At 41.2% G+C, this 16,393-nt stretch overlaps 1 protein-coding gene across 3 annotated transcripts in view; it reads left to right on the top strand.

The window, feature by feature from the left end:
• Positions 1–16,393, top strand: part of LOC147033974 (E3 ubiquitin-protein ligase NEURL1B-like) — a 117,278-nt gene that overhangs the window by 24,535 nt on the left and 76,350 nt on the right. The window contains exon 1 of one of the 3 annotated variants that reach the window (XM_085874122.1): positions 15,132–15,350. The exons of the other annotated variants lie outside the window; for them this stretch is intronic. Coding sequence (XP_085730248.1) covers positions 15,218–15,350 — 133 coding nt within the window. The 5' untranslated portion in view covers positions 15,132–15,217. Of the gene's footprint in view, positions 1–15,131; positions 15,351–16,393 lie in introns of those variants that run through there. 3 annotated transcript variants of the gene reach the window in all.

Raw genomic sequence — 16,393 nt, 5'->3', positions numbered from 1 at the left:
TCCGTGATATTTTTCTGGTGTACTGGCTTTGATGTCCATCGACACACAAAACTTCAGCTTTCCAAGTCACCCGGAAGGTACCGATCTTTAATATCAGTCAGTGAGTCAATGAGTCAGTGGTTAGCAAGAGCTTTATATATTAGATATACATGCATGACAGATAGGATTTCATCATCAGGTGTAATATCCCAAGGTAACGTAAAACTCACCTGGGAAGCTCATCCGAGTGCTAGTAATTACTCAATCTCTTGTTATTATTGTAATTTTTTCAATGGAAGAGGCACAGGCATGTACAGTAATATTATTGTCCATTCTCATCTGAGCACATAACCCCATGATGTTCAAGATTACACGTACACCGTGTTGATTTATCCATTGTTACCTCTGCCACCAAAGGTGGACGCAGCTTATGTTTGACTCCTGTTTGTCTGTCTTTAAGCACGATATCTCAAAAAAGTTTTGGATGCATTTGCACGAAACTTGGTGGACAGGTTGGGTATGTGACAAGGATGAATTGCTTAGATTTTGGTGAAGATCCGGATCTAGATACAATCAATCAAAAACAGAAGACTAAGAAGACAATTTATCACATGGAATATTAAATAAACAATTAATTCTTATAATATAAACACACAATCACCTATAATTATTTTTCATTGTATGGTAGACTGTTGAATCAACACTTGTCACTGCAATGGATTTACTCATTGAACTATTAATTAACACTCCACATTGTTGTTCACACTTAATGCCCTCAGGGTGACTTGGGGTGGGCAATCGATTGATATTCTTGGAAACACAGTGTTGCTCAAGACCCTCTCCCCAATCGAGCAGACCAAAAATTTAATATCTGACTGGGATTCACTTGCAAGTCTGGTCTTGAGGATGCAACATGATGAGGTGAAGTTCAACCACCGCTTTAGTTCCTTCAACCATTGTGGCTTCCATAAACATACAAGGAATTGCTAATTCGGCTTTGGCAACTGCAGTAAGGATTATTTCATTTTAAAAATGACACCTTCAACTTTTGACATCCATCAGTGTTTACAGATGCCAGGCAGATGGGACAGCCGGCTTCACATTCTCTCCAAAGGAATGAGTGCTCCACAATGTAGTCCCAGTTGGCAGATCCGACCTTATCCAGGATTGTGCTCTGAAGACTGAACTAGAGCCCCTGCATAGAAGAGATGTGACATGACGTGTCCAGAAAATTCTGGTCACGTGGTACATGTACGCCATTTTGTTTCCTTTCACCACGAATGACAATATTCATCGCTTGCATTATTTGTACATCGGACAACGCTGTATACTTCTTGAGAATCACACACACACACATATATATATATACATATACATACGGGATGATTACACATTGTAAGCAATAATGAGCCCTGCTTCCCCATTGTCTTGGGTTGCTCACCTGTATTTGATTTTTCATTTTTTTTTCATTTATGGATGTTTTACGACGGTTCTGTGATTTTTGCTGGTGTACTGGCTTCGATGCCCATCAGCACACAAAATTACAGCTTTCTACACAACCCAGAAGGTACCGATCTTTAATATCAGTGAGTGAGTCGGTGAGTAGCTGAGTCAGTGGTTAGAAAAAAAAAACTTTGTCCATTCGATATTATTTTATCTGTTGTTTTCGTCAACTTTATTTCATGTGCAAAGCAAATGCAGGCAGGCTTTCCATTTTGGGATTCTTTCTCGTTAATTTATTTGAAGTAGTCTAAGTGTTGCAGTTATCATTTGTTTATGAGACATTTAATGAGAATACAAGATAAAACAAGAAAAAGAGCAACCAGAGATTGCAGACCCTTGCCAGGACTTGTTTTGTGTGGCGTTTGTATAATTAATAAGAGACATAATTAGAACTGCCACTTAATAAGTGCAGGTACCAAGACATCCCACTTTGATTGGACACCTCCTAACCCTGACCCATGACGTTTATTATTATTCAATTGAATTCAGAATGGGATTAAAATAAAATTTCATTCAAATCAAATGGAAGACCCAATAGGTGCAGTCCTGCATGGAGTCATCAAAAGGAAACCGACCAAGCAAAAAGAAAATATGAAGTCAGGAGGAACCTGGATGGGATTTGGGTTTCAGCTGCTACTCCTCTACCCTCAAACCCATCCAGGCACAGCCAAGTGAACCCTACAAAAACTATTTGCAGGATTCATCCCTCCATAGACAAAGAAAAAGAAAGAAAGACAGAAAAAAATACACACTCACCAACAGAAAACAGCCGCACCACATACTAACAGAAAGCATACACATACTCCCACTCCTACTCCCACTCCAACTCCAACTCCAAATACCTCAACACTTCTTACCTTAACTCCACTCCACAGAATGTACACCGGAATCCACCAGCACACACATCAACACACATGCCCTCTATTTATAATGACTATCCATTTCTGGTAAACACGAATGGCACACTTCCGGTTTAATTAAATAATTGATTAAAAAAAAAAAACATATCCATTTTATATTCTTATTATTTCACACAATTTTCAATGCTATGGGAACCTGTTTACATGAAAACCAAATCAACTTGAACAAGAGATTACAATGACATCTAAAAACCTCACATGACCGAATCAAAATCGATGCGCAATAACCCGTCTCTAACATACATAACATACGTCTTAGCACGAACCACAAAATTAAGAGTTGGAAAGAAATATCTCCTAAGAGTTGGAAATAGTTGGAAAGAAAGATGGACTTGAGGTACACACATTAGCCTCTTAGCTGTCTAACCTGGGTTCAAATACTGACCCAGCAAAAAACTCCTATCCCAGTGTTTCACAGGCAGGGTGATTCATCAGTGTGTGTGTGTGTGTGTGTGTGTGTGTGTGTGTGTGTGTGTGTGTGTGTGTGTGTGTGAGTGATCCCTCGAATGGATGTTAAGCTGGGTATCTCATCTGCTATCATAAGTTGAAGGATGTTAAGGATCCCACAGTGTCCTTCGCCAAGAGATGTGAGTTATTTCAGGCATACTGGTCAAATTACAAATTCCTGCCCTGACTAACTGCTGGGAAGGCAATGGCAAACCACCCAGTATCACCCTTGCTAAGCAGCCAAGGACCTGACTTCAGGCAAAGCACACAATCAATCAATCAAATCAAACTCTTTTTCCTTTTTTTCATTCGCAATTATGATATTTTCTCTTCTGTACTCTCTTGAAGGTGTGTGTATCTGGCATGAATGATATTCCTCCATTTCTCTCTTTCACTTTCCTTCTTCCAATTCTTTCAAATTTCTGCATTCTGTCACGATCTATGTATTTCTTCTACTCACACACTCTGTACACCTTGAATTAGGCACTTATCAGTGTGAACCTTTACTCACGCATTACACTTCAATTCGCCATGGTTTCTGTGATATGTTTGAAGGTTAAATCAATCCTGTCTGATGCGTAGAATTACCATATTTGAAGTTTCAAAATAAGAGGACACTCTGGAGAGGGGCAATGAAAAAAGAGGACACTCCGGAGAGACAAATGAAAAAAGAAGACACTCCGGAGAGGAACACTGAAAAAAAGAGGACACTCCGGAGAGGGACACTCCCAAAAAAAAGAGGACACTCTGGAGAGGGGCAATGAAAAAAGAGGACACTCCGGAGAGACAAATGAAAAAAGAAGATACTCCGGAGAGGAACACTGAAAAAAAGAGGACACTCTGGAGAGGGGCAATGAAAAAAGAGGACACTCCGGAGAGGGACAATGAAAAAAAGAGGTCCCTCTGGAGAGGGACACTTCAACAAAAAGAGGACACTCTGGAGAGCGACACTCCAACAAAAGGAGGAAACTTCAAAAAAAGAAGACACTCCAGAGAGGGACACTTCAAAAAAAGAAGACACTCCAGAGAGAGACACTCCAAAACTAGAGAATACTCTTGAAAAGAGTTTCCTTTACACATTGAGAAATCATATCATCATCCTCATTTGGTGTGTTCTGGACCTCGATTAATTTTGATTGCAAACCACCGTTCTTCCAGTCCAAATACTGAATTATTACTGGAAATATTGTGCTTGTCGAAATCCACATGAGATTGTTCATCAATAACACCTTTATTTGCCGCAGAGACGTACATATACCAGCTCCACATACCAAGCACTCGGATTCCAATTCTTCTCGACCACTTCAAAAACACGGGGATTTTGTCTTTAGTTCTGCAGTGAATTCACTCTTTCGTTTGGGCATTGTAAAGAGCTCTTGAAGAAAATCAAATAGGGTGTACGGTACGGACTCAGAAAAGACACTGAATCGTGGACTGAGCACACCACTGGACTCTCTCTCACTGCGAGGTTGGACAGGAAGAGGACGTGTGAGTGTCAATGGTGGAACATGTCCATTACCCCATGACGGAGTAGTACAGACTTGTACCAGACTGTTCTAGTCCAAACATTATATAACTGCATTTTATCACTGTAAGAAAATGTACAAAAATGGTTGAACAGTTTAAATAAGGTAAAAAAAGTATCCCAAATCTTAAAATTTATTCCTTTGAAAATACAAAAGCAAAAAAATGGCAAAACCCCGGACATTTTTGGATGTTTAAAAAACCCAGCCGGACAGCGATTTAAGAACCAAAAAGGAGGAATATCTGGGAAAACCCGAACGTGTGGTGCCCCTGGCTGGTTTGCTTCTTCAGACTTGTTAGAAGAACAAAAATATATTAATAAGAAATATAATCTTCCTTTTGGGTGCAGAGAAAGATGGTTCAATTAGAAAAAGGACAAATTATGCTTCACACACAATGGGCACACATTCGGTGTGCTGCACTCGATGGAAACAAAATGGCTTATAATTGTAAGTTGTCACTATACTCTTAGTATATAGGGACTCTACTCTGAACCAATCAGCTCCAAATCAAGTATGTTACCTATTGAAATAACATACAGTAAGTATATCCAGTGAGCGTTTTGAAAGATCCTCGGTGCAACCACAACGCTAAGGGATGAGTCAGGGACATGGACATCTCCCTTGAGGAATCGCTGTGATCTTGAAAGCACAGATTTTATATGGGTTTTTTTCTTTCTTCATTTAGATTCGTGTATTGAAGAAATAATCGACCCAACTATGATTTATTTTGTTCCCAGCTTCCACCTTTTCCCATAGCCCTCTCACACTCGTCTTTACCTTATCTCAAATTACTTGTCGAAATTCTCCCCAAACCACCCCATTTATATGGTCCCAAAGTTTCCATGATGAATGACGAGGCATCGTTTTCTATGTATGTATGCAGCCCAGAGAAATGGGATGTAGTGTTTGAATTGCCTGCAATACGTCGTTAGAACAGAACTGGAGCGGTTCAAAATTTCCATCTAAATTTGGGCAAGTAATAAATATATAGATCCAAAATCAGACACCACCCCATAAATAGGAAAGAAAACTTATGAGAGACGTTATCTGAGAACCTCACAATGAAGACTAACCACAGATAGAGGGATGAATGTGCCGGTTCTCGACCATGAAGGTCGACAAGTGCGTTATAGACTAAGAAGGCTTTCAAATTAGGGGTAAAAGTGATCAATCTTTTGCTCACGCTGAATGTACTGTGGGAATTATTTTTCTTGGTAAATTATGTATAAACATCATGACGTCATAGAAAATCGAGTTGTCGACTTTGACTCACTGCTAAAGGTTCATGACCGTCCAGTCCGAGTGGTGTCCAGGGGCGTATCTACGGAAAATAGCGCCCCTGTCCAAACATCTGGCACCCATCTTTTAGATAACTTTACCATAATATAAGCTCAAAAATACAACCCAAGCTCGTTAATCTTTTAATTAACAAATTATGGCACTACATGAAAATTACACTGCACCTTCCTTACTTTCACTGATGTAAACTGGTCTATGATGTGCTCAAAGTCAGTTTTTTCAGTTTCTTCTCTTTCGACACTCAGAAGAGCAAGATCACAGTCTGTCTTGACCCATGGAGGCTCTTAAATACGAAAGTATTAGTTTTAACTTGCTGAATGATCTCTCACAGCTGGCGATGGAAACTGCGATGGTGAGCATTATCTGAATAGCAATCCGAAGATCGGGGAAGATGCTTTCATTTCCATACTGAACAATAGATTTGAGAAGCTCTTCAGCTCTTGATATTTACATGTTGGCCCGACTTGATAGCAACATTCTGTAATCCAAAATTTCTTCATATAGCTGCTGTCCATCAACAGCAGAGCTGTACCATTGGCCCAAATTTTCGCACTTCTTCTTGAGGTCATTACTGTCGGTGCCGTAACACAGTCCCTCAACATCGAGAAGGAACCCAAACTTGGCGTCAGTTTCATGCAAACTAGCGAAACTTTCATCCATTTCTCTGTGAAGACGGTCGAGTGTCCCCTTCATGACTCTTTCCATTTCCTCATTGGCTGTTAACCCAGCGTCTCTTGAGTTCTCATCAGCCATTCGTTTATTTTACCTCTGACGTCTTTCAACTTCAATATTCCATTCTTGATAGAGACCGAGTCCTGCTCAGTGGCGCCCCCCCCTTCAAGTGGTGCCCAGGGTATGTGCCATTCCTGCCATACTTTAGGTACACCACTGTTGGTGTCCTATGTGCTGATAAGCTGTTAAGCTTGAGTGCGTGTGAACACAGTCACAAGTTCAATAAAAAGCAAGAAATGGCGTATCACTAGTGGATCAATTTGGCGTCATGTCCACGAAATAATATGATTGACTCGGTGACTCGGATGTCCTTAAATGGCCTGTGCTTGTGGGAACAAGCTGCTCACCAAAAGGGGTTCGACGATAGTCGTCCCATGGTTGAAAGAAGAAAAAACCCACTGAAGATAGAGCCGTGACATGGCATATGGCACGAAGCTGCAGGTGCAGAGAGCAAAGTGCTGCGGGAGGATAGGGCCGCGAACGTGGTTCAACTCCAGTGAACTCCAGTGAACTTTAGTTTAACTCCAGTGAAACTCAAGTCCATGAGGCATTTCCACGACAGTGTAAATAGTAAGCTACCAGGCGGGGAAGCGTCGTCACACTTCCGTTAAAGCTTTCCTCACTGCTCGTCCCTCGAGGGGGAGGTACTCGAACCTGGTAGTAGTGTCGGGCAAAATGATTGGTTAGAATTCAGATAACAACGATGCCTACACTACTGCCATTGGTTGGACAAATAATTGTTACAAAGTTCATGATGGAAAAGTACAAAGAAGTTGGCACCGATGAAAAGTACACCACAACGTCGTTGAAAATGTTTACTCACAACAATAACATTTTGAGCAAAAAACAGCAATTAGACAATGAGTGTGTGATGCTTTGCATTGCTTTACATCGAGGTACAAGATTTTCATACTGATTTCAGACATGTGTTCCAAGTGCGTTTCTTTCCAAAATAGATTTCTCAATGGCTGCTGTGTTTTTAGAATGCCCTCCTTCTGGAGATGAACCATTAGTTTCAAAGCTTCTCTCATCATCACTATGTTTACGAGCAACTCAGTATACAGAATACATCAATGGAAGAGGATTGTGTTGCCCTTGAACTTCCAATTATAGATGGGACGGCCATTGAACAACAAGAACACCAAGAATAACAACAGCAATGACAACAACAACTAGAGAGTTCATAGGACACTTTACCCTGGGCAGTCTTGAGATAAAAGGACATGGGAAGAGTCTTTTAAACTCTTGCTTTGCGTTTCCGAGAATATATATATATATATATATATATATATATATATATATATATATATATATATATATATATATATTCGTTTTGTTCATGAACCTTACATAACAGATGTGATGGTAACCATACGAAGCGATGGGTTAAACGGAACAGCCCAGAGCTGAGGATGCTCCGCTGAGATGAGGTTTTCATCGCCATCGGGGTTTATCCATGCATTTGCGCAATTACAAACCTTCTGCCAACTCAGAGAAAATGACGATTTTGCAACAATCTTTGAGAAAAAGATGCAGCAAACAAACAGTACTAGGTGCCACCATATTTGTCTGTTACTCTGCAGAATCCATCCATTGGGACCATACTCTGTGCAGAGCATTGGTGCTGCCTAAGCAGTCTCCTTGGCAATTGGACACAATCCTGGATGGGTCGCCACTCCAACATAGGATATCAGCATTCTGGCACTCATTTTGCCGACCTCGGAAGGATGACAGGCAGAGTCAACCCCACCTGATATTAATTCAACAACCGAGTGGGATTTGAACTTAGGATCCGAGGATCCCAAGCCCACCACCCTAACCATTAAGCCAACACCAGGCATACTCTGTAGAATCTCACGCAGTTACTCTGTCCCCCAGGGCATGAGATGGCATGAATGCTGAATATCATACTTGCTCTGCCCTATGTGCTGTGGGTGAGTGAACAGCACGTATGGCATGTTCAAGTATATAATTCAATTTAAATAAGATGAAGATTTTAAATGTGTAATTTTTTTTCAAAGGTTTTCTGCCATTGATGCAGCGTCTTTTACAGCACCTTATTTAACGCCTTACTTTAATTCTTCGTGCTTGTTGTTTGTGTCCTTTATAAAGCCCCTACAAACAGTAAGTTTCCTGTTTGAAATGATTTTCAATTCATTTTGACTGACAGACAGGCAGAAGCAATTGCTTTACTCATGCACACACGAATGTGTGCGAATGCACACACGCACTTGGCGCAAGACTTCATCCAATTTATAAAGAGGCAAAAAAGTATGACTAAACTGTCGTTTCATGTTCCAATTCATGTTCCAATTTGTGTTCTCATGTTCTCATGTTCAAAATATAGAATTCAATTGAAATTAAGTAAATCTTCAATTATCCCTGACGTTTGCCAGACAAACAAATTAACCAATTGCTTAACCCCGCTTTGTGCTGCATGCACAGGGTAATTATGCTTACAAAGTTTGGCGGTGATGTGCCAAGTGGTGAAAGATGACATGGCACCCATGACTGACAGACAGACAGTCATATTTAAATAGACAAGAAACACCCGCTTCAAACGTTGGAAGCAGGGGGGGGGGGTTGGGGGGGGTTCATTATATTGGTTCACGAGTCAGTAAGTGACCACTATATTCGTTATTGGTGTGTGTGTCTGTCTGTTGGGCAGTCGATCGAGTCCAAAAAATATAAATTAAAAAAAATTTTTTTTTGATCTACCCTTCTTTTTTGGTCGTGGCGTCGGTCTGTTGGGTAGTCGATCGAGTCGAAAAAAAAAATTTAGATTTTTTTTTTTTTGTCGATTAAAAATTTTTTTTGATCTATTTGATCTATCTATTATTACCCTTATTTGTTGGTCGTGGTGTCGGTCTGTCCGTGTGTGTGTTTGTCGGGGGGTTTTGACCCCCTTGCAGTTGTTCGATTTTGATGAAATTTGGGTGGTAGGACCAGTTTATGACCTCGTTGTGCCGCGTAGGTACTGGTTGCTAACGGCCCTTTGGTTGCCCAGCAACGGGACTTTGAATTATTTTTAACATCATAAAAAATTTATTTTTTCGAAAATCAAAAATCGGGCCACGAGCGACTGTGGGCAGTACATTCAGCCATATTGTCAAAAATTTCCACCTGGATCCTATGAAAACTGTCGGAGAAGATATACTTTGAATGAACCCTGGTCGAAAAAAAATAAAAAAACGAAGTTCATTATATCTCAGAGACTATGAGTCAGATATACATGAAACTGGTATGGTAGGTTCATGGTATATCCTAGTTATGTGTGAAAAAGAACCGTTGCTATGGACCCCTCCGTTGCCTTGCAACGGCCGAAAAACTTCTAAATGTGGGGGGTAATTTAACGAAAAAACAATCTGCGGCATTAACCCTTGAAGCTAGAATCATGAATTTTCTTGTGCTTACTCCTCAGGTCATTCCCCACCGAACGGGCCCACCGCGTCAGGTTCTATTGGGTAGTAGACTACCCATGTCTGCCTACTGGCTTGTCTGTCTGTCTGTCTGTCTGTCCCGAGCATAGCTCCGTGGGTTTTGATCTGATCCTGATAAAATTTTGGTGGGAGGTTTATATCATGATCTGGTTGTGTTTTCCTGAGAATGGGCATGGTGCGCCCATTATGGTTGGAGCCATGCCAAAAAAACATGTTTTTAGGGGGTAGCCGGTTTCAAGTTACATCTTCTCCGAGGGGGTTTGTCGAATCTGGTAGGGGTTTCAGTATTTGGTACGCCCAATGGCACCTGCATAGCCCAACGGAGCTCGATTTTTCTTTTTCGTCCCAAGGTCAAGGTCACAAGGTCACGAACTTAGAAAATTGCGAATTTTGACATAAAAATCATACGACCGCCCAAACTTTGAGAGCTAGGATGACAATATTTTTTATGCATAATCTTGAGGTCATTCCCCACCTATAGTCTTAAAACCATTTTGCTCTATCTCGAACAACTTGCCCGTGGCGCCCCTTCAAGTTTGTTTTTACGCTGATTTCATCAAAGTATGGATAATTAATCCGAGGAGTGTGAAATGCCATATAGCCTAGATGACGCTATGTTGTTCCTGGAATGTTCCAGAGGATGTTTTGCACCAAAAGTCATAATCCTTGACCTTTGACCTTTAAAGTTCACAAAGGTCAAATTTTCAAAGTTGTGGGAAACGAACCGGGTTTTCGACCTTCTTCGACGAACTAACTCCAATAAGCTATAGCACGTATCCTGTTTCCTTATTTTAATGTCCACAACATTGTTTTGTGACCTTTAAAGGTTATGCAAAGGTCAAATTTTGAAAGTTGTTGAACAAAACCGGGTTTTCGACATTTTGCAGCTAATAACCTGTCACTCGTACCACATCATGTTGATCATTTTTATAACTTGGTCAAAAATTATCACATTGTCTCATCCTTGACTTCTGAAACAATCTACATCGTCAAATACCGCTCGGGAACCATTGCCGTCTCCCGACTTGTTATCCTTATTATTGTTGCCAATCATTACCCATAGCGGTGTAGTACAAAGCGGGGTGAAGCAATTGGTTAACTTTGTCTGTCTGTCTACAGACGTCAGTTTATGATCGAGGAACAATGCAACTTAATTTCAATTGAATGTTTTATTTTGAACACGAAATGGAACATGAATTGGAAAAAGAAACTGTAGTTTCGCAGTACTTTGGCTCTGAATTTTTCTTGATCGAACATGTGCACAGAGCAGTGAAATATTTTTACTCTGTCGGCCTGGCGATCAAACATTATTGAAAATCATTCCAAACAGGAAGCATACTGTTTTTAATGATGTTATAAAGGACACAAACAACAGGCATTAATAACTTATGAACATGTTAGACAAGGTGGTGTAAAAGACGATGCAGCAACGGCGGGAAACCTCAGAATTTTCTTCTACAACCTTTGAAATCTCAATTTCATTTCAATTTAATTATATACTTTAACACTGTAGAACACAAATCACCTTTTTCGCACTTTCTAAACCCTTCCGTTGAGCAGTACTTGGACAAAATATTGTGGCATTTTATGTCATCACGACCCATCAAATTTTCCTCTCATAGACCCGACCAATATCGTTGTTTCTGAAGACAGCGCGGGGGATTTTTTCTCTGAAATATTTCGTCATTGGAATGTATTGGCACTCGACGAGACCATGTTGAAAAGGAAGATAACAACATTATTACCTCCGCTACGGAAGGTGAAGGACGTTACATCTTCACCCCTTTCTGTCTGTTTGTCTTTTTCTTGTTACTTGCAAAATCGAAGATTTTTCAAGTATATTGGTTAGTCGATTTTGTTATTCTGTCTGTGTCTGTTTGTCTGTCTGTTCGCCGCCTACAGGTCACAATTCCAAACCGATCGTCATGAAACTTTACTAAGTTGTAGAAGTAGTCTCAACTGAGAAGCCTATTGATTTTGAGGTCAAAGGTCAAAGGTCATCTTTAGGTCAAATTTCTGAAATCGTCATTTTTCATCCGATTGACTTGAAATTTCAACAAGATTTGCATATTGCATCACTTAATTAGAAAACCAACTATTTTTGAGGTCAAAAAGTCAAAGGTCAACTCAAGGTCAAACTTCTAAAATCATCAAATTTTATTTGAAAAATCAGCAATTTTCATCTGATTGACTTGAAATTTGAACAAGATTTGCATGTTGCATCAATGAATTGGGTAACCAACTACTTTTGAGGTCAAAAGGTCAAAGGTCAACTCAAGGTCAAACTTCGAAAATCATCAATTTTCAACTGAAAAATCGTCAATTTTCATCCGATTGACCTGAACTTTAATTAAGATTGTGAATTTTAATCTTAATGAAATGGACAATTTCATGTATCTTTGGAAACCTTTGGAGAGGGAGGTGGATTTTGCAAGTATCGTGCTCTGCACGATGTCTTTTTCTTGTTTGTTTGTCTGTTTGTTTCTTTGTTTGTGTGCAGGATATCTTAAAAAAGTGTTGGACGGATCAGGATGAAATTTTGTGGACAGGCTGGGTGTGTGACAAGGACTAACTGATTAGATTTTGGTGAAGATCCGGATCCGGATCCGACTACGAGAATTTTAAAAGTAATTCTTCACCATTGAGAGATAGGGCCAAAAACGATATATAGCATGATATCTCAAAAAGTTTTGGACCAATTCAGACGAAATTTTGTGGACATGGTGGGTGTGTGACAAGAAGAATTGATTCAATTTTGGTGATGATCCGAATCCAGATATGGATCTGATAATTGTTTCAGTGATTCCTCACCATTGAGAGATTATGCCAAAAACGATGTGTAGCACGATATCTCAAAAAGTTGTTGATGGATTCGGATGAAACTTGGTGGACAGCATATTTACCTTTGCAAACTTTGTTGCGAAGGTTATGTTTTGATCGCTGTGTATTTATTTATTTATTTGTGAATATGTGTGTTTGTTTGTTTATTTGTTTGTTATTCGCATAACTCCAAAAGTATTGAACTGAATCGCAGTAAATTTGGTGGGATGATTGGTTATTATGCGAGGACCATTTGATTAGGTTTTGGGAGCGATCGGGTCAAAGGTCAAGGTCGAGGTCATGAAAAGGTCAAAATCGTCTTTTTACCATAGCGCGGTTAATTTGTATCCAATTTGCATGCAACTAATGCCAAAATGTTCAGAATTCAATGCCCCATCTTGTGATATGTGACATGACACAATGACGTAATAACCCTTATTAGTGGTTGGGAGTCAAAGGTCGGGGGCTCACGACATTGCAAAATGTGCAGTTTTAGTCATAACACGGTCAATTCTTATCCGATTTGCATGAAACCAACACCAAAATGTTGACTGTTCTATTCCCCACACTCTAATACCAATTACAAAATTAAGAGTACAAAGGTCAAGGTCGAGGTCATGAAAAGGTCAAAATCGTCATTTTGCCATAGTGCGGTCGATTTTTATCTAATTTGCATGCAACCAATGCCAAAATGTTGTGAATTCAATGCCCAATCATGTGATATATGATATGATACAATGACGTCATTACCTTTGTTAGCGGTTTGGGTCAAAGGTCAGGGGGGTCAACGACCTTTATTATCATAATGCGGTCAATTCTTATACAATTTGAATTTTAGTAGATTCAAAATGTTTAGAATTCAATTCCCTATCCTGTGATGTGTAATATTTGATTTCTTATAATGTCACCAGTTGTCATCAGATTGACTTGACACCGACACCCAAAAAGGTCAGGGAGTTCATACAGAAATTGTACAATGTACGTGAATCAGTGTCAAACAGCAGGAAATTTAATGTTTTTAAGCAATCATAACACATATGAGATGTGTTATGTGGTATGGGATTAAATACCCTCACAATCAACGGTTTCTGGGGGGGGGGGGGCAAAATGTAGCGTTGGCGAAGGTATGCGCTCTACTGAATGCCCGTTCCAGTTGAAAAATGTATTGGGCCCGATATGTTGTCGTGGATCAGGCATTATGTGGCGGAGGTATGTGCTCTACCGAGTGCCCATCTGGTTTTGTCTGCAATACATAACGGCTTAAAAAATTTTTTTTGAACATTGTCGTGGTTATGCCAAGTATATGAACTCAAATGCTCGTCCTGTAAGTGGTGTCGCGAGGCATTTCCTGGTGTTGTTTAGTAAGAGTAACAGGAGTAATTGTGGTAACAGTATCTCCAGAAATTTTGTTGTTTGAGGAAACGCATTTTTTAACTGCATGATAAGTTATCTATTTATTACGTGTGCTCTGAATGGAGGAGGAAAGGGAATATTCTTTATACATAATTGAGGCTCCTGGAAGAGCAAAGTGACAGAGGGTAAAAAGACAACAAACTCACATATGGGGGATGCAACAGGCAAGGGAATGAACGAACAGGAAAAGAGGAGAGAGGGGGAGGTGAGGAAATACTGTAACCTGTAATAAGATGGTTAGGTTAGATGGGGTTAATGGGGGTAGAAAATATTGTGAATAGGGTTGGGGGATGAAATGAAATGGTAGTCCACCACCTCGTTGAAGTCCTGGAGGGAAGAGTCGGAATGAATGTCCCCCGGAAGGCAGTTCCATAAACGGGGTAAAAGTGGTACAATGGTGTGGGGGGTTGCGGGAAAGCCTGGATGTTGAGAGTTTAACCATGAGGTTTGAAGTACTGATAGGTATCAGAGTCTAGATAAGTGTATAACAGGGTTCACCGAGCTGAATGTCCTATCCCAGTCTGTTCCTATAAGATGGCCCATATACATTATTCAGGCTTTATAACAATAACTCTTCTCTCGTTTCACTTCTTGCATTTCGAGCATGGTTCGAATAGATGTGAAACACTGGTGCTGGTAAAGGACCTTTTCACTCTAACTGTCACACCATGAGATCCATGCCGAAGCCCTTTGGTCTCAAGTGATGCTGGAATGCAAGGCGTTCAGCAAACGCATACTATTCGGGCCAACTTGCCTTCTGGAGGAAGGGGAGGGTGGACGGGGGTTGAGACATGGGTGACGTTTCCATGTGACTCGCTTCTTCTGCAATGAAGGGACAATGGAAACGCGGCAGGTGCAATACGCGACGAGCTCCAACTTGGCACACTCATCAGCACGTTGCACATATGGCATGAGTGTGATGCCGACAGCTGAGCATCGATCTCAGAACTTGGACTAATTGTGACACTAAGGTTGAGAGGTTTGGGAAAGTGGGGAGGGGGGGATTTGAAGGGGGTGAGATGCTATAAAGGGATGAAGGGTTTGGTAAAGGATTTTGGGTTTTGACCAGCCGTGTGGGTCCCACATACCCACGATGCAGCACTATGTGGCAGGTATATCATTATAAAAAGTCTGATTGATGATATTGAAGATGAGGAGAATGACATCTCATCGATTACTCGAACGATGGTCCAAAAGTTGCAGTGAGGAGGGAAGAAAAACAAGTCACTGCAACGTGGCAGGAGTGTGGAATAGTAATTGCAGCAGCACAGGTAAGTGCAGAGTTTGTACAAGCAAGCCACGAATATGCATTCATCATCATTTTGTAAACATGACAACCTCATGTGTTAAACATATTTATCTTGAGGGTGTTTGAATGTAATAATCAAAAGTACAATGTTTGTTTATCTCATTGCAAGAAATCATACAAGAGCATTTCTGCAATTAAATTAAAAATAAAGTGTAAACACCAAACTGAGATTCATTCACTTTTCTATCTATCTATATATATTTCTCCCCCCCCCACTGCCCTCTCTCTCTCCCTCTCTCTCTCTCTCTCTCTCTCTCTCTCTCTCTCTCTCTCTCTCTCTCTCTCTCTCTCTCTCCCCACGTCTCTCTCTCTCTCTCTCTCTCTCTCTCTCTCTCTCTCTCTCCCCACCTCTCTCTCTCTCTCTCTCTCTCTCTCTCCCTCTCCCCCACTCTCTCTCTCTCTCTCTCTCTCTCTCTCTACCCCCACCTCTCTCTCTCCCCAACTCTCTCTCTCTCTCCCCACCTCTCTCTCTCTCTCCCCACCTCTCTCTCTTTCTCCCCACCTCTCTCTCTCTTTCTCCCCACCTCTCTCTCTCCCTCCCCACCTCTCTCTCTCTCCCCACCTCTCTCTCTCTCCCCACCTCTCTCTCTTTCTTCCCTCCTCACTGCCCTCTCACTCTCACTCCCTCTCTCTCTCCCACACTGCCTCCCCTCTCTCTCTCTCCACCTCTCTCTCTCTCTCTCTCTCTCTCTCTCTCTCTCTCTCTCTCTCTCTCTCTCTCTCTCTCTCTCCATCTCTCGACCTCTCCCCAGCTCTCTCTCTCCCCACCCCTCTCTCTCCCCACCCCTCTCTCTCTCCCCCCTCACTCTCCCCCTCTCTCTCTCCCACCCCTCTCTCTCTCCACCCCTCTCTCTCTCCCACCCCTCTCTCTCTCTCCCACCCCCTCTCTCCCTCTCTCTCTCCCCCACCTCTCTCTCTCTCTCTCCCACACTGCCTCCCCTCTTTCCCCACCTCTCTCTCTCCCCCCACCTCTCTCTCGATCTCTCTCTCTCTCCTCACCTCTCT

Source organism: Eptatretus burgeri, chromosome 1 (genome assembly GCF_056783735.1).
Source record: "Eptatretus burgeri isolate ZD-2024b chromosome 1, Ebu_testis_v1, whole genome shotgun sequence".
NCBI classification, from domain to species: Eukaryota; Metazoa; Chordata; class Myxini; order Myxiniformes; family Myxinidae; genus Eptatretus; species Eptatretus burgeri.
This window is presented reverse-complemented; position numbering and strand designations above follow the sequence as displayed.